We start from the raw sequence: 20,524 nt of genomic DNA, 5'->3' as shown, positions 1-20,524 counted from the left end.
TTATTAATGTGCTACTTGGGGATCTTTGAGGCTGTGCTATTCGACTAGCCTGGGCGTGGAGACATTTGGTTTATAATCTTTTTCCCCTTCTGGTGAACTGGTTCGGATGCTGGGCGCTCTATTATGGTCGAAGGAATGGTCGGAAGGATGAATACTTTGACTGGCGGATCTAGACGTGAGATCGGATGTTTTGTTACCTATTTCATTGTTATGCTCACCCCTTTCTCCCCTGCAATGCTTTCTTCTTTCGTATACATACTCCCTGGATCATTATAGAAAGAGCCTTTAATCTCTATAGGCTTTCTCTTTGTCCTTTCTCCTGTCCAATACCACTCTATTCCCCTCTGTCGTCCAAGAAGCACAGTCTTGAGCCCCTTTTTGTCTGGCTGTCCGCTTTCCTATCGTATAGCAGGTCCAGCGACTAGGTGGGTGCTGACTGGGTCCTGATCTGTGGAATTTCGACATCTCATGATACGAGGAGCGTAGAAGTTAGACGAAAACAGTGTGACTCGCACAAAAGCCAGAAGGTGTCAATCGATCTAGTTTTTATTATCGACAGGTGCTGCTTTCTTCCCTCTGTCAGGGGTGGCTTCCTCTGCCCTAGACTACCCGGAGCCTAATATCAACACGCCAGCTCAGTGATCCAGCCTCTCGGACATGACCTCGACCGAAATCTTGTATCCCAACTCCTGCAGCTCCGAGGCCCGAGAAGAACGAATTGCACATATCAACGAGCACCATAACGCTTCGAACGAGGTCAATGTCCTGCAATCACCATGCCCGGCGCCACCAGTTGAGAAAATAGCGGACCTTGACCGTCATCATTCATAACAATGATCGAGGATCAACCACGACCTCACACGATGGGGTCAAAATCAGGAGGCACGCGTTCACGTGAGATCCTCCGTCGCGCCGCCTTCTTGCATGGTCCGCAGTAGATGACTCCACAAGAACGACACTCGAACGAAGCTTGCGGTTTGCTGGCATTTCGACGAGCAGCCGCTCCTCCGGCATTACTCATTGATGGTCCCCTCACATGAGGCGACGTCCCATGGCGCAACTTTTCCCTCGATCCTGTCTTCTTGAGCTCACCGTCTGCAACTTTAACCTTGTTGAAACAACCCATGCATTCCACTTCCAAGTCTCGCTCCTCTGCAGGATTCATAGCGGCCAGCCAGAATTCCGGGACTCGGGCCTTTGAAAACTCACTGAACAGGTGTCGACATCCCCACGTATCCCAGGTCTCATCGGTTGGTTCATCTCCAAAGTCCATGCTTACTCCTTCCCAGTCGATGTCATCCGGATCATCCAGATTCTCAAGCTGTCCATTTGCGGGCTCCTCAGGTTCAGTTGGATCGCTTGAAAGTTCGGCTGCCTCTGGAGCCTGCGTCTGCGTCTCATTCTCGCTGGCTTGGACGATCTCAACCTCAGCTGATTCAATGGGTGCAACCTGGGCTGTTGGCGTTGTATCGTGATTCTGCTCGGGCGTGTCGATGGTGCTGTCGAGAAGGATCTGGTCCTGTGGAGCCTGCACTAGCGTGCGATCGGGTACCTCAGTTGACGCTGCACCGGGCGCGGAGGCAATGTTTCCATCCTCTTCCTCATCAGACTCAGACTCAAATTCTCCTCCGTCTGACTCCTCACCTTCCTGTCTGGCGGTACGACACGGTTTTTGGTAGCAAGCATTCATGGGCCGTTGGCAGTCCCAACACCAATGGGCACCGCATTGGCATCTTATATGAGGACATCCATACATTTTCATGACACCCGTTCCACACTTGGGGCAGGTTTTGTATTCGTACGCTTGCAAAATAAACCGTCTCGAGTCATCGTTGGTGCAAACGTGTTTGTCTTCGGCGTGCTGCCGGCACTCTATGCAGATGGCAGTCGCGCAAACGTGACATGTGACCCTCTTGTCGGTTGGCTTGAACGTTCGAGGGGGAAGGAACGCCGAGCACGTTGGCACAGGGCAGTAAAGAGGATTAATGGTGCTAGACTCGTCGTACTTTTGCTTGTACTTTTCGACTTCTGCCGCTGGCAGGATCCCGCGGGTGACGTCGTGATGCATGACGGTGGCGCAACACATGACGGGCATCCTGTCGATATTTCTCATGGCTGTTTTGAACAGGGACTTTAGGCACTCGTAACAAACAGGTTCTGCGCATTGTCGGCAAGGTGTGGAATAAGCTCCCTCAATATCATCGAAGCAGATTTTGCAGGCGACCTTACTGGCGGGCGAGGATTTCTTGAGACGCTTCCGTGGAGGAGAGATGTCTGACGGTTGAGGTGGTTGAGGTGGTCGAGGTTCGAATGCGGTAACCACACCCTCGTAAGAGAAAAGATCGTACTGACGACCCGCAATGTAGAGATGAGGATGGTGGTGAAGGGCAGAGGATGCACCAGCAGCAGTCGAGAAGCCAAAGACCCAGTAGTAGATCCCGTCTCTGCCTTGTCGAATTGTCCTGAGGCCGAGATATCCTTCCATGTGGGCGAATGGAGGAGTGAAGGGGATCCTAGCCTCGTGTGACGGGATGCTGGGACCGTGCATGGCGATGTAGGAGGAACCCTGGCCCGCCATGCTGTTCAGAAGGAAGAGGTTGTCTCTCAGGTCATTTGAGGATGAATTAGGATCCGAGGAAAAGGCGGCAGTGTGATATTCCGTGGGCAAGTCAGAGACAGTAGATGCAGTGCCAAGAACACTGACTCTGACTGAAGGTGAGGCAGGCGCCCGAGGTGGGGTGGAGGGGTGGGCAGAGTGAAGCCGCGTGGAAGGTCGACGGCGGAAGAGGCGCCCAAGCCAGGCGAGTGAACAAGCCATGGAAGGGATGAAGTTGTCGCGGGGAGGATTGGGCTATATCAGGCTGAGACGCATGAGGCTGGATGGGACGACGAACTCCTGTGCAGGCGTCAAAGAAAGGAGAATGGGAAGGATAGTCAAGGACAGAGCAAGCGAAGACTGTTAGGCACGACAGGCGCAACGCGGTGCAAGAGCCAGGCTTTTAAGCATCATTGCCCCTTCCCTGCACAACTCGTTGAGTGGGAAGTTGTCAAAAGGATCAAGATTGAGTCATTTCGTGACTGCTGGTTACTGTTTGGGGAGCCGGCAGGCAACCGTTGGCCTCAAGGCATCATTGGTGGAGTGCAAGAGGCTGTACCTGTATCACGGGAGGCGTGACGGGCGAGTAACGGGGGCCTGAGAGCTCAGCCGCTTGCTGGTCCCTTGCTTCCCCGATCAACCACAGTGCATCTGGCTCACTGGAATCCTGCAAGGTTGATATCATCGTGCTGAGTCTGCCTAGGTATGACTCTTATTACATGTACCTGATACCGTCTACAAAGATACTGGAGTTCCTGACAGGCTTTGTACCGAGATTGGCGCTAGAGTTGACGCTAGCAGCACTAGGAGCGAGTAGCAGACACGTGATGTGCGTCAACTGTGTGGCCCGTGCACTAGACTATGCCGGAACTAGCACCGTGTTTTATTACTGCGTACTCCGTACTGGCAGCTACTCTGAACAGCGCTAGACGCGTCTGCGGATCTTCCACCTCACGCGTGCACTTGGACAGAAGTTGCTCTGTGGTGGCCTCCACTGCCCATTGACTCACATTGAAACCCCCTCTTGTGCTTACCAGTTCCAGTTCCCCGCCTCGATCACAATCACAACCCGATCGCCATGCCACCACGTCGGAAACGTCGCTCAGACCAAATCTCTGGTGACCCCACCGAATCAGAACCTGAACCGGCTCGAAGACGGCATGCAACAATCGCCACCACTTCGGGGTCGGCCACCTACTCCTCAGACTCGGGCAGCACATACTCTTCCGCCTCTGGAGAAGAAGGACAACCGATAGAGAAGATTCTCATCAAAAAACTCGTCCGTCTGGCTTTAGCCACAGAGTATTCCCGTACCCCCTTGCGGCGAAGCGACATCTACCAAAAGATATGGAAGGATGCAGATATCACGGGAGGGCGGGCTTCTCACCAAAGGGTCTTCGAGGGCGCCCAGCGAGTGCTGCAGGATGTCTTCGGCATGCAGTTGATGGAACTCCCTTCCAAGGAAAAGACGACGCTGAAGGATCGCCGTGCAAAAGTTTCGCAGACAAAGTCTTCGAGCAGTACCACCAGGTCTTACATACTGGTCTCCACCCTCCCGCCCGAGTTGAAACAGAATCCTCTGATCGTAAAGCCCACACGGGCCCCCAATGAAGCCGTCGAAGGCAGCTATATTGCCCTCTACACAGTTGTCCTGGCTCTGATCTACTTCAATGACAAAGCGCTTCCGGACCAAAAGCTAGGACGTTATCTTCAGCGCTTTAACGCCGACGTCTATACGCCAGTGGGCAACAAAGAGAAGCTACTCAACAGGATGATGAAGGATGGATATATTGATAAGCGTAAGGATACGACTACTGGCGAAGAAATAATCGAATGGATACCGGGGCCGAGAGGCAGGGTCGAGGTTGGGGTGAATGGTGTAGTGGGGTTGGCGAAGGCTGTGTATGGCTTTGGAGAAGCGCCTCTCCCTGGAGAACCTCGACCAAATTATCAACGTCCGCAGCAGGACGAGGTTGAGAACGAAGACCCCGACCAAGAAGAAGCTGTCGGCCTAGTGAACATTACCGAAAAGCAACTCGACGCCAAACTCTCAAGGAGTCTTGGCGTAAAGATTGGAGAGAGTGATGCGGTGGAGGATGTCGAGGACGAAGTCGATGACATCGTGTTTGATATGGGAGATGAGGAGGCCGACGGTAACGTGCCGCCCAGCCCGTCGATACCGGAAGGACAGAGCTCCAGACCCAACACGTCTGGTAGACAAGGTCAAGCCAGCGGAAGAAGGAATGCGCGAGAAGTCGATGACCACGATGACGGGCAGCCTGGACCGTCGAGGCCGAGAGGTCAGAGGTCCAGACCCGACGAGCACGAGGACGTACAGTCTCGGTCAACGAGAGGTGGAAGCCAGAGAGTTGAACCCAGTACGACTAGCAGAAACCAAAATCAAGGCGGCAGAAGAACAAGAAATACACGACAAGACAACGATAGCAACGAAGAAGAAGAGGAGGATGCTGCCGAGGCCGAAATCGTACAGCCCAGATCGTCGAGAAAGGGAAAACAGAGGGCTTGATCCAGAGTGTTTGGAAGAGGGGGAGGGGAGGGGCTGAGACGGCAGAAGAAGGGATGTGCAGGACGACGACGCCGACGACGAATGATCATGGTGGACGCGGACGGTTGTCTTCGAATGATTCTCTCTACACAAGAGGAATCATCTCTCCTGTTTGCCACCATTTATCTCGATACTTTCGATTCCCCTACCTAGCCTGCTACCTCTCCCGCTACGCGGAGCCACAGATATCACCCTTTTGGGCCGAAAGGTCGGCGCATCGGTGGACGCAATCACTCCTCACTCAGTGGCATTCGTCACAAACGGGTCTGTGCTATTTATTCCTTCTCATGTCTCCAGGCTTTTCTCCCCTAGCATAGGACCGGTCAGTCAGTCAGTGAAGGCGCCGGGGGAGGGAATATGGCTCGAGGCCTTCGGTCTTCTTGGGATGGAAGATCAAAGTACTGTCAACGAGCGAACAAATATCATCCGATAGGAAAACAAAATGTGTACCAGGCACGCGAGAACAGCGAAAACAGCGAAAACAGCGAAAACAGCGAAAACAGCGAATAATAGCGAAACGGAAGATGCCTGAACTCCAACGTATCTGCGAGTGCATCTATCTGCCCTGATTCCATCTGCTCTCATTCCATCCTCACACTCGCCGAACCAACTTTGTCCCATCGTCAGTCAGCCTCATCCCTCGCCTCGTGAAATAACCGCCATTGCAGGGCCCCCAATGTAAAAGGTCAGGGGGACACACAAGAGAAACGTTGATAAAAATACTCCAAGTCGGGAAAATAGGACCCTGGAGGCCGCAGTGGTCGCGGCCTGGCCTCTGTTCGAATGCACCTTGACACTTTGTAATGTAATGCCAATTCGAGCGTGTCGGATGGACTTCCAACGTCGGTCCAATGCAGTCCTTTCGCTTTTGCTGTCAAGATCCGTACGGCTGCAGGTGGCTCCCACCTCTTGACTGATCGAATGGTGCCAGGATGAAGGATATTGGTTTCCTCTCTGTTTCCGTCCCAGGCTTCGATGCTTTTAGGTATGGACCAGTTTATGTGGTTCACTGGTTGGTCGGAGCGGGATAAGGAGCCTGATCTGAAGCAGAGCTCGTCCTTGCTGCTTCGCTTCCGTCGGTATTGGGGGGCATCATGTATCTTTCCACTCCTCCGAACCCTTTGCTCAACCGCGTTGGAATGGGGGATCTTGTCGAACAGCCTCGCATCCACCTCAACGCCGGTGATCAGTGGCCCGCTCCCTTCTTTCAAGCTTTGGCGAGAGACAACAGTCTCAGCCAAACGGTGAGTATCCACCACCTCGTCCTCCACCAGAGTTGAACCTGAAGCCACCACCCCCAGGCCCTCCACCACCCATTCCGTTCATCATGTTATACAACATCTCCGGATCGATTTGCATACCACCGCCACCGCCCATGCCGCCAAATCCACCTCCGGGGTATCCACCCATCCCTCCGAACCCGCCAGGGAAGCCTCCCATACCACCGGGAAATCCACCCATGCCCATCCCAGGCTCCATCAAATCTGCTCCCGAATCGTAAATCTGCCTCTTCCGGGGATCTAGCAACGTCTCCTTGGCCTCGAGGCAGTCCTTGAACTCCTCTTCCTTCTGCTTATCTCCCTGCGTCTTGTCCGGATGTAACACGGCCGCTTTCTTCTTGTAAGCTCTTTCGATCTCCTTGTCACCAGCGTCCTTATCCACCCCAAGGATCTTGTAGTAGTCCTTCCGCTGGGATTTCTTAAGTTCGAGTTCTGCATTACGGAGTTCTTTGGCCAAATCGACGTCAGAGGGGTTCTCTTCGGCCAAGGACTTCAGATCCTTGACGGCTTGTTCCCAGTCGCCACTTTCCCCGGTAGCTTTGGCCCGGGTCCTGCGGGCCTTGGTGTAGGTCGGGTCAAGTTTGAGAGCTTGATCGCAGTCGGCTTTGGCTTCATCGTATTCCTTGACTTTAATATGGGCCAGAGCACGATTCCCTAGAAGTTTGGCATTCGTGACCTTGTTCGTGGGATCGATGGTGAGAGCTTCGGTGTACGCAGTGACGGCGTCGGAATATTTGCCACGCTTGAACATGTCGTTGGCGGATGTTCGGGCCCTGTCCAGCTTTTTCATTGTTCGCAGCCAGTTGCGAGCATCCGAGTTGTCAGGGTCCAGCGCCAGTGCTTGTCGGAAGTAATCCTCGGCTCGTTCGTAGTCGGTCTTCCCTTGTCTGGGCTTGTCGTCCTTGAGGTAAAATGCTCGACCTGCGAGTACAATGGCTTCGGCGTCCATAGGGTTTTCACGCATCAGGTTCTGCGCAATACCCTGAACCTCCCCAAGCGCATTTGCGGACCCGATCTTCAAATTTGCCTTGGCCTTGAGAAGCTGCCATCTCCTCGGCGTGGGCGTCAAGGGTCCTAGCGTCTGGCGTGCCTGTTCAATGCTCCAAAGAGCCATGTTACCATTTCCGTCCTCTGCGTCAATTTGCTTCTCTGCCATTTCAATCGATTGCAGGGCTTTCCGAGCCAATGCAGTGTCCGTGGCTGACGCATTTGGGATTTTAGCGTATGTATCCAGAGCATCCTGCGGCCGTCCGAGCGAAGTGTAGATTCGGGCAAGACGATGTAAGATCTTATCATTCTTGGGATCTAACCGGCTGGCCTGGAGAGAATCACCAAGAGCCTGGCTGTATTTGTTGGCGGAAATGTAGGCTGCGGCTCGGTTGGACAAATACGTGGGATTCGTGGGCTCTGCGTCAACCGCTGTGTGTATTTGTCAGCCAGTCTTGATCTTGCAAGGTCAACCACCGATGAGGGCACACGTTACCTTTGGTATACTCGACGATGGCCCGATCATAATCCTTGGCCTTGAAGAATTTATTCCCGGCGGCCTTGCAGGCCTCGGCGTCGACTTTGGGTGCTGGAGGAACTCGGTGTGGAGGAGGCGTAGGACTTCGCTCATCGTGGTGGCCGTTGGTGCCGTTGGTGCCGTTGCTTGTCGCATCACTGTTGGCCTGGTCGGAAAAGGCGCCGGGAACTTCTTTCGACGGAGTGGCTGGCTGCGACGAGCCCGCGGTGCCGTTGGACATGGAAGAATCATGGTTATTTGTGGTGTCTGGAAATTCTCGATCCAGCGACATTCTGCCAGCCGACTCAGCAGCCTCTTGCCTGGCCATTTGAGCCAGATGGTGACGCAGTTGGTCAGGAGGGAGATTCAGTGGGTGGGTGTCGGGGTCGGAGTTGTGTCGAAACTTCTTCTTGTCCTTGTCTTTGTCCTGCTTCTTGGGCGATTTTGACTTCCGCATGGATGTTGATGTGAGCCAGTAGAAGGGAGGGCGACGCCGGGTGGGGCTGAGGCAAAGGCTGCACGGCCTGAGCCTGCACCTGTTGTGCCCGCGGTGCGAGTGACACCGGCAGCGGGAGGAGGAGGAGGACTAAGTTTGTTGTTGATGCTTGTTTCGGGCACTCCCTCTGCTGCTTCAGACGCTCCCTTCCGCCGCCCAGTCTCCTGTCTCTTTGAGTCGGCAGCGTGCAGGGATCGTAGGAGGGCCCGTAGGTTTTGCTCAGTCAACGGTGCAGGAGCCGCCTGGCCTGATTTAGGCTTTGACTCCTCGGTGAATAGCGGGAGGGGTGTCGTGTACGACGTCGAGCGGGTTGGGGACTTCAGTTTGCCGGTTGGAAGAAAATCTCGACGGTGGCTACGAGGGTTTGCAGACGGGAAGAATTGGTCGTGCTGATGGTTCTCGCCTTCGTCGTCGTTATTGCTCTCAGGCATATCCTTGTCGAAATGTCTAGAAATTTTGCAGCTGCTGGTGGGACTCTGATTAATTCCCGGCTGGGTGCCGGGGTCTAGAAGATTGCCTCGTTGGCCCTCACCACTCCCACGCTGGCGCCTGTTGGCGTGGGTGTTGGTGGTGTTCATAGGGCCGTTAGGCGCACTTTCCCCCTGAGGCTTGGGCCTTGAGCCTCTGGCGCTCACTACTGGTCTCCGAGAGCCCAACGGCATCTCTCGCTTGCCTGAGTCTCGGCGGCGAACGAATGGTCGGTGGGAGGATCACTGGTTTCTCTTGCACATGATATTGTGAAGGTTATTGACCAGTCACGGAACAGCGAAGCGGATGAGGGAGTGGTGGTGAGGCAGATGGAGGGGGTTCTCCATTGTTTACTGTAGGGGACAATTGTGTCGTAGAGAGCCTTACACCAGGCACAATTCACTAAACCCATGCTTCACCATGGTTATGATGAATGGCGTTTGGAGCTGACCAAAACAAACCCTCCCCATGGACTGTGGCAAATCTGGAAACAACCTATCTGATCAAAGATACCTTTTTATAACTCTTCCGGTTTCAGATCCCTTTCATCGGTGTTGTACACGTTCCGTAATGATACACAGGCGCAGGGACGTTGACATGATGGTCATCCTCATATACACCTTTAACCTCTGCATTCTTCGATTCACTGGGAATTGCTCTTGCAAGTCCAGCTACTCCCGCCTGGCTCACTACTGATGGCATAGCCGCTGGCATACAGTCCCATTCCACAGATGCCGGCTCCCAGACAGAACATCAAAATGTTGACTCCAGTCAAGACCATCTTTCTCCAATTTCTGGTATATTGACCATAGTTGAGGAAGAGCCAGAAAACGCCGGAAATCCCATAAGTGAACCAGGAGGCGAAGAGACTCGAAATCAAAGCCAGCAGATCGTTGAAGTTGGGGATTGATTCAGCAATGATCCACGCGATCACCCACGCTGTCAAGGTAATGGCGAGCCAGCTGCCCACGGCAAGCAATGTCCTCTTGGACATGTGCTTTGTCCCCCGGAAGAGACGCACATAGACATACTTGGAAGCGACGTGGCCATAGATGACACCGGCAATGATGATTGTCGGAATGGCCAGGCCCCAAGCAACTTTTCCGATTAGTGTTCCCGCGGATCCCAAGGCTGGTGAATCAACCTGATCTCCGCCATAGGCGTAGACCACCATCGCGACCAGGAAATACATGCTGGTGTCCGTAACCTGCAACAAGACCAACGCTTTGGGGAAGTCGTGCGGATTCTTCATCTCTGAGATGAAACTGAAGAAAGCTACATGACCAGCATATGCAAACACAATGTTGGTCACGCTGAGAAAGGCGGTGGCAAAGGTCGCAGACTGGGTGGCGTGAAAATGGCCATGTGACGGATCCCTGGCTCCTGTTCCCGCCATGGTGACAATCACCGCGGTCGTAATACTGAAAAAGCTCACACAGGAAAGCCAGGACACTTTCAGGAGAGTTCGAGGAATGTCGAAGATCCAAAAGAGAATCAAGCCGACAATACCCCAGACAATCGTGCAGGCAGCGCCGTCGGTCAATGTGTTCAAGCAGATGGTCCAAGTCAGTATGTGACTCGCCATGCTGAAGATAAGGAAGATGGTTTGCGCAGCACCCAAGACTTCACGACCGATAGCAGCGGCTCGCGGCCCCATGGGTTTGAAGAGAATGTAGCCAGCATCTGCCATATTGTGGACCTACGTGAGACGACATGAGCATATGTTGCTGAACGTTGCCCTGGAACGCAAGGATCTACCTACCCAAGGATGTGCCGCCTTGAATTGTCCGATGACATATCCCGAGTAGGTCGCCACAACACCAAGTCCGACAATGAGAATGGCGCCTGGAACCATCCCAATTGTCGCCAGAACTGAGGGCAAGGACAAAATACCCAAAGAGATCGTTTCGGCAATCATAACTGAGGAACAAGGCATGAGGTCAGGTCGATGATGGGACTAACAAAGCTCATCAAAAGTACTCACTCATACTACACTGCCTGGAGCACGTGCATGTCAGCATGTGCCTGTGCGTTGACGATAGTATACTTACCACCACTCCAAAGTCCGATACTTGACTTCTCCTTCTTCATCGTCTTCCCCAAAGGGATCCGTCTCCTGATACTCGCTTTGGCGCCGCCATGCAGAACCGAGAGAAGAACGTCTCTTCTCTGTGGAAGGGTCAATATAGGGGCGTTGATCTCCCGATACAGGTGGATGATCGAGACCTTGGATGTCTTTCTCTTGGTCTGGACCGAAAGGGTCGGAAGAGGGACGAAGTGTAGGCGAGCGAGAGGCCATTCTGTCTGTCATCGTAGAGCAATGCAATCCCAAGTCCACTTCACGCAAGAGTGCTAGATGAACACACAGGGCAGGGTGAGACACAATGGTATATGAACACTACGCATGGGGATGGTGAAATGATCAGCGAAGGCACCATGTGTTGTCCCGTGTCTTGTGTATACAATGATGCCATAGCTAACATTCCCTTGCCAGTTAAACTTTAGACCTCGACGTCACGACAGCCTTGCCCGCCGATCCTCAGGGAGACGGGAACACGAGAAGGATGCCATTCGCAAGGATGGGGGCAGTGATCGTCCGGTGCGTGTCCGAACATCCCTACATCGTATTGATGAAGAAGCACGAGAGGCTAGTGCTTGAGAAGCTTGTGCCTTGGCTTTGGCTTGAGAGGGGCCTGCGATATCTGCGGAGGCGGTTGAGTTCGAGTTGTCCGAAAAGGAGGGGATGATGAGCAGACGTCAGTTGCAAGAACCCTTGCGTCATCGCCACGGGCGGAAAAACTAAAGGTCGGTGGCCGGAGCGGGAAAAACAAGGGGTCCGAACCAAGTTCAACTGGATACTCCCTGCCTATCCAAATTGACTCGAAACTCCAATATATACTACCTAGATAACCTATATACAAACCGTATCATTAGAAGGGCGTCGCTAACTTGCACATCAATCCAATCACAAACATCGAAACATGGACGGCTAGATCCAGGTGTTTACTCCATTTCTGCGGGTCCATTTTGTCTCAATGATGGGTGAGGGCCTTGAACTGTCCCTGCATCCTTCTCTACAGGCTCCCCCTGAACTGGCGGTTTCGTTACTGCAGCGCCAATCTTTGCTGGCATTTCCGCAGCCTGAGGAGTACCACCAAGTTCCGGAGTATTTTGAGAAGCGGCAGTGCTGTACGATGGGAGAGAATCTTTCTCGGGTATTTCCATGCCGACGTTCTGTCTGTGTTGACGACGAGAACGAAGCCAGAAGAAGATCGCGCCGCAGACTATTGCCACGCCAGCGACTGCTGCTATTGCAATTCCTGCGATTGCGCCACCAGACAAGCTACTGCTCTTCTTTGATTCGACTTCGGCGGGAGCGGTAGTGGGGGTAAAAACCACAGTTACGCTGGGTGTGGGTGCGGAAGTGGTTGTTGCTGCCTTTCTGATGGTGAAGAGCTCGCTGAGTCCCGTCTCGGCCCATCCCCCGGCCGGCTCATTCTTAGTGGCATTCCCTGTCGGTCTGAGCATTTTCAGTCAGTTCGAGGCGTTCCTTGCTTGATTCGCGTCATTACTCACCCTCCGCCAATAGCTTTGACAACATCATCAGGAACATCATAACGGGGTGCTGCGGCATCGAAAACGCTTCCCCATCCGATGGTGCTCAGATCAAGTACTGCTAAGCTCTTCTGTTCCCAGTCACAGTCGGAAGAGATGTTGCTGCTTTCTGCAAAATTACGTTAGTCAATTGCAAACCTCACACCACCTTGAACTACTTACTACCACCTCCACCAACCGTGATCATCTGCCTGGGCGGAATAAAATGGCATGTCACGCTCCACCGAGCGTCCTGCCCCGTGTATACCTTGACCCAGGTGAAGGAGGGAAGGCTGAGAACATAGACATCGTCGAAGATCGTCCCATTAGAAGTACCACCGTAGAGATAAATGTTTGCACTGCTGTTGTCTTGAGCAGGTGCAGCGACCAAACAAAAGTCCACGCGTCCAGAAGTGGGAACGTCACCTGTCGCTGTCTGTTGGTACCACATATTTTTCTTAGCAGAGGGATTATCGCTGAGGTCCGTAGAGTTGATATCGAAGACCCAAATCTCGTCCATAGGAAGCAGGCCGTCTGCTTGAGTTTCTCCACCGATGAGTACGAGCAACCCAGCGTCGCCAAAGTTGTCAACATACACCATCCCAGCCCCTTGGCGATTGCTCTTGACGGCATCGTCGACTGTGATATTCTTGACGGTGTTACTTGTTGTGTCGAGAACCACCATTCCACCGACACCAACGGCATCGTCACCCAAAAATTGGGTCGTGTTTGCTGTTCCACTATCGATTTGGCCACCCACATAGAAAGCAAGTCCTTGGTCTGGAGCCTCGGCGTTTGCCCCCCATGACGGTATTGTGTCCAAGGATCCGGAGGTGTCGACAGCAGCCCAGACGTTGGCATCCATATCGTAGGTCCACAGGGCGTACTGAGTTGTAGGCGGAATCTCGAAGTAAGGGAAAGACTGATTGAAGCTCGACGTCGTCCCCCCAAACATGTAAAGAGTAGTAGAAGAGTCCATTCCTCCAAAGAGGGAACCATCATGAACATTGACAGGCCATTGCATGCCCGAAACGCTACCACTTTCTGCTCTGGCATTCTGGGAGATCGACACGTTTGTTTTCCAATCCCAAGAGGCGGTCATATCGACGGAGATTAGGTTCTCGTCTTGTGAGAGGCGACAGTTAGCAAGGCAGCGACGTTCCAAGGGAACGCATTAACCCACTGATGCCCGAAGTGATTGTACTCCAGTCTTGTTGTCCATTTGCACCAAAATCCACATAAGTTTCGAGACCACCGTTGATGTAAAGCGTGCCATTCTTGTAGACAGCTGAGAGTGTTTTAGTATAGCCCAAAGATGCCGCGCTCATTTCAACTACTAACAGCTGTGCCCAATCCTCCTGCAAAAATTCTTGACGGGATCGAGGGAGACTCCTGCGCGCGCAATATCGAGTTGAGTTAACGCAAAAAGACCAAAAAGGATAAGACGATGGCTCATGGAAGCACGACCGGTATCCATTGCGACAGCCAGCTGCCCGACCGAATGTAGACAGAACGATCAACAAATGAGACTTGAAAGAGCACACTGAAGCGAGTGACGGTAGAAAGAACAATAAGAAACCAAACGAGTGGAAGCTGTTGCTGGGCTTTGTGCCGGTTCGAGTAGTTTTAATTGCTGATCCCTGGGGCAATCCTTCATTTCCCGTGTCAGCCCTAGCTCTCTCTAGACGAGGCTAGGGAACTGGGGCCATGACAGGCCATTGGTTCGTGACACATCGGAGGCATACTGTAGGATGTAAGTCGCACGTTGTCAGTGATGGAAGCTCAAAGAGGAATTCGTCTCAAAATCAACGGATGACGCGGTCGGAAACCCAGAGGAGCTGTACTAGAGCGACCCTCATTTAGGGTCAACGGCCAGAACCTACGCAAATACTATTCTGTTAGACTCACTCAGCCTCAAAAGAAAGCCTCTCACACCATTGTGGCGGTCCAGGAAACTTGGTCACGGCCAATTAGTTGCATGCAGCACGAAACTTCCTACGAGAAACTGCAACACACTGCGCCAATGGAGCATCGAGAGGTCGTGAGCAGCTCAGGAGGACCGTCTCGTGGTGCTATGAGATGATACAGGCCTCACCATCGCGGAAAGGGGGAGCAGGACGAAGAGGCTGGCCAGTCGTAGCTCCTGAAGGATTTTACAATCGTTATTGATACATTTTGAAGGGACCTGAGGCCACCAAAGCAACTGAAGCGCAAAATAACTCTAGAAGGATCAATGGTCAAAGGTCGATGGAGCTGAATGTTTCAGACCTAGCCTAGGGTCGCAAGACGCGAAGTCGTGGCTCGAGGCGCCATTGAACCACGTGACTGCGCGTTCCGGACGTGGCGCTGCACCAGCCGCCGAGTGGCTGGTGCCTCAGGCTGCGGCCCGTTGTTTACGTTTCTGACGTAAGAAGAAAGCGTCCAAGCTCTCTCCACCAAACAATCGAATCTGGCCATCACAAATCCTCCACAACGAACAGACCACACACCGCCTGGATCGGTTTCGAAATCCTACACATCTCTGTAACTCACATTGCAATCTGTCACATCTCCATACCCTGTCGGTCTTGGAGGAGGACATTCAAATATGGCCACTCCTCGCCGTCGCTCAGCTCGATTGAGCAAGGCAGCCCAGCAACAGGTAATGTTTGGCCAATCTGCAAAGAATCAACTCTTCATCACAGTCCATTTGCGATGTAGTCAAGGTATTTTTTTATGGCTTGGAGCTAATGGTGTTGCTTATAGCATGCTTCTCCTCGCAAGATGATCTCCTCGGTGCAGCTCGAGTCCCTAGTAGAAAGAGATGAAACTCCAGATGTCGGCGAGCCCCAGTCTATCGACAATGTGCTTGCAACCCCGACGTCTTCATCGATGATCAAGTCACAGCTTTCGAAGTTGTCTGGTCTTAAGACTCCTAGAACCGAACCACAGGCCGATCGCGGCGAAATGCACCCTCATCTCGTTCACCAAACCACCACCAAAGCTCCGGATTCTGGTCTCAAGCTGGGATTTGTCGACGTGCCGGCCCATCCTCCTCGGTCCATCGCAAGTGCTCAGAACACTCCGTCCAAGGCGCGTATGAATACACCGGCAGGCTTGTCCTCTACCAACTTCGACTTCAACTTTGGCTCTGAATCCCAGTTGAGCAGTGAGGCACAAAAGCTCATGCACAATGTTCGAGAAGACGTGGCAAGGATCAAGGCTCAGATGCAGGTGGAGAGGGAAGCACAAAAGCAGAAGGATTCAGAGGCAGAAGGAATATTTGGCGGCGTAAACGCTACTGGGAGGAAGATCGCGAAACCCAGGGGCAAAGCAGGAAGATTCAGCGATGTCCATATGGCTCAATTCAAGAAGATGGACTCGATAGCCAATCATCCATCCGCTTTCCGAGGGAGGCCAGGCTTTGCTCAGCCTACTACTCAATCACTAAAGAGAAGTGGCTCCAAGGCTGGCCTCGACGAAGCTGATCGACCTCGAACTGCTGGGAAGGGAACCCCGGGTCGGAAGCCGCCTCCATTCCTCGGTCGACCAACCTCGACCAGCCCATTCAAGTCCATAATGGCTCAAGTGGAGAGTGTCGAGCCTGCTATACCCGCCAAACGTGCTCGACGCTCCGAACTCCATGACGTATCAGCCAGTCGACCCTCGGAACAGCCTCCATCAGTACGCCCTACTACCCTACCACGCCCGGTTTCGAGTAGTCTCTTGTCACCTACCAAAGCGTCTCTGGCTAGAGCGACAACGAGCCAAATTCCGATCGCCTCCCCGAACAAAGCACATTCGCTTACTCGCGCCACTTCATCTAAGTCATTGCGAGCTCCGTCGGCTGCGTCCGATGGGAGACCTTCTGCTTCACATGGAGAAAGTAGCACTGAACCCTCACTCGGGCTGCAACAGAAGGGAAGCATACAGGTTGAAAGACCGCTCCCACCGTTGCCACGCGAGGAGCATTCACCATCAGTTGTCAACACTATGCCGCGGTCAAGGTCGATTGCAGAGAGTGCCGTGACAACCAATGCATCGGGCTTTTCTTCCAGACTTCCAAAATTTTCTGGTCTGAAATCTATTCTTCGCCCTGGACGCAAAACCGACATGTTGCCGTTGATTGATGATAAGCAAGCTACACCTAAGCGTCCTAACACGGCCACGACGAATGGCTCCCACAAGAAAGTTGACTTTACCCCTAGTGTCAAGTCTAGATACGCTGTCAAACTGGCTGCTGGAAGTCCTAGCCCGGCTAAGCTGCCACACCTTACGCCAGGAAAGGCGCTGCCACCTGTTGTTCCCTATGATCCAGCTGCCTACACTGTCGAAGACGAAGATGTATGGGAAGATGCATCGAGTGAGATCGAGTACCCAGCGTTACCGCACCCGTCCTCGAGCCCGGCCGCCCCTCCCAAGCTCGATAACGCGTTCGCCGAAAAGGCCAAGGAACATAACCGTCGCGAATCAAAAGAGTTCAAGTCGATCTTTACGACTTTGCATCATCCTTCTCGTTCCAGCGGCCCTTCGACCTTGACATCTGTCAACACTATGGTCAACAAAGCCGATCCGACCACCCATGCGCACGATATTACGCGGTCTCCTAGCAATAGGAACTTCTTTAGCTTTTCCCCATCAACGATCCGGCGGGTCCGTTCCTCTGGTGTCACAGATGTGGTCCAACCTTTCGAAGATGCGGAGGTCAAGACCGTACCACATGGATTGCCTGGCAAGAAGCGCCGACGCGCGTCGACAGTCTCCGATGATCACCAAAGCACGGATGAAGAATCTAGCAAGGAGAATCGACGCATATCAGTTATGCCCAATGTCCCCGGCGGTTGGGAAAATAGCTCTCATATTAGCTGTGAAGATGAGCAAGACGAGGGTGAGAAGCGAGGTGGAAAGCGGCTACGGACTGCCCCAGCAGCAGGAAACTTGTCGGACAAGACGATTGCAGCAAAAACATTGAGCCCGGTCAAGAAGCCAAGACAAAGTTCTGCACGCGAGATGGCGAAGCAGAATGCGAAAGATCGCAAGAGTGGCCGCGGCATTTTGAGTCTCAGTCGCTTGAATATGCTTGCTCGGCCTAAGCAGAGGAGCTGAGTGGCATCTCATTTCCTCTGTCCGGTCTTACTAGTCTACCAATGGCTGAGTCAGATATGCGAGGCGGCGGCGAGTCGGCTTGGACACCCTCTCTGCCTGATCCCGCTCTGCTTTCCAGTGACTGAGCTCCGTCGAGCATGGCGTTCAGTTATTTTCGACTCTTGTTTTCGGGATCTGTGTAGAATTCTGGCTTTTCTAGGGAGGTGCATACGAGCACGGTTGGAATCTGAGAGGGGTCGGGCTAAGCTAGTTCTGATGCAGAACGCTCAACATCATGTTCAGGATTAACAACCAGGGTCAAGGGGATACAGGGTCAGGTCATGCGGATTGGGAATGAGTCATTGGGTATGGCGGTCCAACCAAAAAAAATTGGTCTAGCACGACCTAGAGTTCTTGGATCGAGAGGTTTGGGTATCCTATTCACCCGTTCGAGGGTGAGAGTACTCGGTGCAGAAGCTTGTGCTGCTCCAGCGAAGGTGTGGACACTGTCTGTGAGGCAAAGCTGGCGCAGATTTGGCATAGGATCGAACCATGCATACCACGACACCGGACGAAAGATCAATGAATTTCCTTTTCCATGCATCCATTTCTTCATTGTGACCGACTTCCTTTCCCAACCGTGAAAACAGATCTACTCTCTGGGACGAGAGAAGACACGTCAACCCCGAGAACCTAGTATAAATAGAGGAGAACACAAAGCCATTTGTGGGTGAATGGTACGTCGTTAATACTGTACAAAGTATGCTGTCTGTCTGTCTGTTCGTCGTCCACACAAGGGTTTGATTCCCAAACTCAGGCTAAAGGGGCAGGCCGGAACGTCGTCATGCCATGGCGCAGAGACTCCCTTCGTGCATGCCTGCAGGCTTTCCCGAGTCGCCAGGGCGTGTGCATTTGCGTATGCGATGGGTTCCATTATGATTATCCACTCTCTGCGTGGGCCGTTGACGGATTCATTTAGAGTGAGTCCCGGCCCCGGCCTCGCTGTCGCGCTTGTTGTATACCAATGCCAGCTCGATGAAAGCACAACTGCCCAACCGCAGCGCGTCGGACCGAGCGGACGAGGAAATTGATGGACCTCCACTGTCCCGAAAAGCTGGGAGACCGCTGTACTCTGCCATGGACCTCAAGACACAGACGGAGGTGACCACGATCTGCGTGTGGGAATTAATACACCGCTTCAAGCAAATAAATCACTCCAAAGACCAAAAATGCGATCGCTCCGCCCATTGTAACTATTCATACGTCAGCAAACCATGGACTCTGCGGTAGACACCTGGACATTAACTTACCAGTCCTCAAGCTGACTTTCCCAGCGATAGCTCTGCCTCCCAAGACGGCGGCTCCCGTACAAATAGCATGCCCGACCAGCGCCCCAGCCGTAACCCACCAGTAGTCCTGGCCCGCCGCCATGGCAATGGTGGCGATCTGAGAGCGGTCACCCCATTCTCCGAGGAAAGTCATGACAAAAGTCTGCACCCACGCCGGAGAAAGGAGGAGTGAACAGAGATTGTTAATTCCACCGAGAATGTTTTGTAGGGATGATTGGCGCACAGGCGACCCATCGCGAGACGAGGCCGGAGATTCGGGTGGTGAGGGGAGTCGCGAGTCTGTGTTCTTTCTTCCAGGGCCGCGGCCTGCTTCGAGAGCATAAGGCGATATGGCGGATGATCTTCTCCGATGTCTCGACATCCTCCTTGCCTGCTGATGTTCTTTCTCTTCCAGTTCCATTTCCACCTCCTTCATCTCTTCACTGACGCCTTCATCCGGAGATATTGAGCGGGCTTCCAAAAGCATCTTCACACCAAACACCAAGAACAACCCGGCGGCTGCAAAGTTCGTCAGTGTCTTAGGTATTAACGTTGGAACGGCGTGTCCCAGTATGGCGGATAAAACAGTCATTGTAATAAGGGCGGAAAACGCGGCCGTGAAAACCACCACTCTAGGGTGACGCATGGCCATGAGAGCAGCGACAAGGAACGTCTTGTCACCGATCTCGGAGAAGATAATCATGGTGAAAGATAGCAGGAGAGAGTGCATGGGTGAGATGACGGCAGGTTCGTGGTCTTTTGGTTTACCGGAGGTTTGTTGGCCGGTGGTGCTTTCAGAAGAGAGGATGGTGTCTTTGGGGGAGGACGGGTTCTCAGGATGTGGAATATCGTGCGGTTTCTCGGGGAGATCTTCTGGGACCTGTTTGATGAGTGTCAATACTGTACCAATATAGATAAGTTATGTTCTTTTGCATACCGTGAGACCTTTCTTCGTCTCTTCATCAGTAGGAGGCACTGCTTCACCGCCAACGGCTTCTTTCATTCCGACAACTTCGCTGTGCGGAATAGGCCTTGCGTCTTTCGGGGGATCAGGTCTCTTTTCGGTGATTCTCAAATCTTTAGATTTCCCAGATATGCCCCCCTCCACGCCTCTAGTCCCTTCAACGGGGTTTGACTTGATACGCTCGTCCATGACGGCATCATTTGTCTGAGGCAGGTCGCCATCTGTGGAGAGGTCCTTGTAAGACTCAGTGAACTTTGAATCTGCTACGGGAACCTCGTCCTCAGCGCCGGTATTCTGCGTCTTCTTCCTCGTTCTCTCGGCATTTGTCTCAACAAAGGGGCCATCATGTGGCATTCCATCTTTTCCGTCCACCGGGGCATGTTCTGTGCCCACAGGGAACGCTTTCCCAGAATTGCCACCAGGAGCAACGACAGCTTCACCCAATTTGCCTCCAGAAAGGTCGCTAGGTTCAGCAGCGGCCGATGCCTCGCAAAGAGCAACGGCGGAGAAGAGGAATAGGAGTAGTTGGGCGCGCCGACGTCCGATCTTCATGGTTATGTGAAATATGCGAAGACGGAAGGAAGAGGTGATGGCGAGATCAACGTGAGTGAGACGGGTTAGGGAATCGGAATGGAGAGGTGAAGGCAGCAAACGAAGGGGTTTC

General features: G+C 53.1%; 7 protein-coding genes across 7 annotated transcripts; 2 read left to right on the top strand and 5 right to left on the bottom strand.

Moving 5' to 3' along the window:
• Nucleotides 1-856: 856 nt before the first annotated feature.
• Nucleotides 857-2,578, bottom strand: AYL99_06424 (hypothetical protein; the record flags this gene model as incomplete). Its single annotated transcript, XM_018837933.1, has 2 exons — nt 857-1,652; nt 1,755-2,578. The coding sequence occupies 2 exons, from the start codon at nt 2,576-2,578 to the stop codon at nt 857-859; spliced, it is 1,620 nt and encodes a 539-aa protein (XP_018692493.1).
• A 1,096-nt stretch (nt 2,579-3,674) lies between these two features.
• Nucleotides 3,675-5,123, top strand: AYL99_06423 (hypothetical protein; the record flags this gene model as incomplete). The annotated part of the gene is made up of 1 exon (XM_018837932.1): nt 3,675-5,123. One exon carries the CDS (start codon nt 3,675-3,677, stop codon nt 5,121-5,123), a length of 1,449 nt encoding a protein of 482 aa, XP_018692492.1.
• Nucleotides 5,124-6,395: 1,272 nt separating this feature from the next.
• On the bottom strand, nt 6,396-8,403 carry AYL99_06422 (hypothetical protein; the record flags this gene model as incomplete). The annotated part of the gene is made up of 2 exons (XM_018837931.1): nt 6,396-7,861; nt 7,926-8,403. The coding sequence occupies 2 exons, from the start codon at nt 8,401-8,403 to the stop codon at nt 6,396-6,398; spliced, it is 1,944 nt and encodes a 647-aa protein (XP_018692491.1).
• A 1,150-nt stretch (nt 8,404-9,553) lies between these two features.
• Nucleotides 9,554-11,209, bottom strand: AYL99_06421 (hypothetical protein; the record flags this gene model as incomplete). The annotated part of the gene is made up of 4 exons (XM_018837930.1): nt 9,554-10,609; nt 10,673-10,830; nt 10,895-10,908; nt 10,962-11,209. 4 exons carry the CDS (start codon nt 11,207-11,209, stop codon nt 9,554-9,556), a joined length of 1,476 nt encoding a protein of 491 aa, XP_018692490.1.
• Nucleotides 11,210-11,913: 704 nt separating this feature from the next.
• AYL99_06420 (hypothetical protein) lies at nt 11,914-13,981 on the bottom strand (the record flags this gene model as incomplete). Its single annotated transcript, XM_018837929.1, has 5 exons — nt 11,914-12,430; nt 12,487-12,634; nt 12,688-13,629; nt 13,688-13,792; nt 13,846-13,981. 5 exons carry the CDS (start codon nt 13,979-13,981, stop codon nt 11,914-11,916), a joined length of 1,848 nt encoding a protein of 615 aa, XP_018692489.1.
• Nucleotides 13,982-15,091: 1,110 nt separating this feature from the next.
• Nucleotides 15,092-17,589, top strand: AYL99_06419 (hypothetical protein; the record flags this gene model as incomplete). Its single annotated transcript, XM_018837928.1, has 2 exons — nt 15,092-15,145; nt 15,250-17,589. 2 exons carry the CDS (start codon nt 15,092-15,094, stop codon nt 17,587-17,589), a joined length of 2,394 nt encoding a protein of 797 aa, XP_018692488.1.
• A 950-nt stretch (nt 17,590-18,539) lies between these two features.
• AYL99_06418 (hypothetical protein) lies at nt 18,540-20,412 on the bottom strand (the record flags this gene model as incomplete). Its single annotated transcript, XM_018837927.1, has 4 exons — nt 18,540-18,740; nt 18,793-18,821; nt 18,879-19,776; nt 19,834-20,412. 4 exons carry the CDS (start codon nt 20,410-20,412, stop codon nt 18,540-18,542), a joined length of 1,707 nt encoding a protein of 568 aa, XP_018692487.1.
• Between the last annotated feature and the right edge of the window lie 112 nt (nt 20,413-20,524).

Source organism: Fonsecaea erecta, assembly GCF_001651985.1.
Source record: "Fonsecaea erecta strain CBS 125763 chromosome Unknown Scaff5, whole genome shotgun sequence".
Lineage (NCBI taxonomy): Eukaryota > Fungi > Ascomycota > Eurotiomycetes > Chaetothyriales > Herpotrichiellaceae > Fonsecaea > Fonsecaea erecta.
Note: the sequence above shows the minus strand (reverse complement) of the source record. Positions and strands in the feature narration are given on the sequence as shown.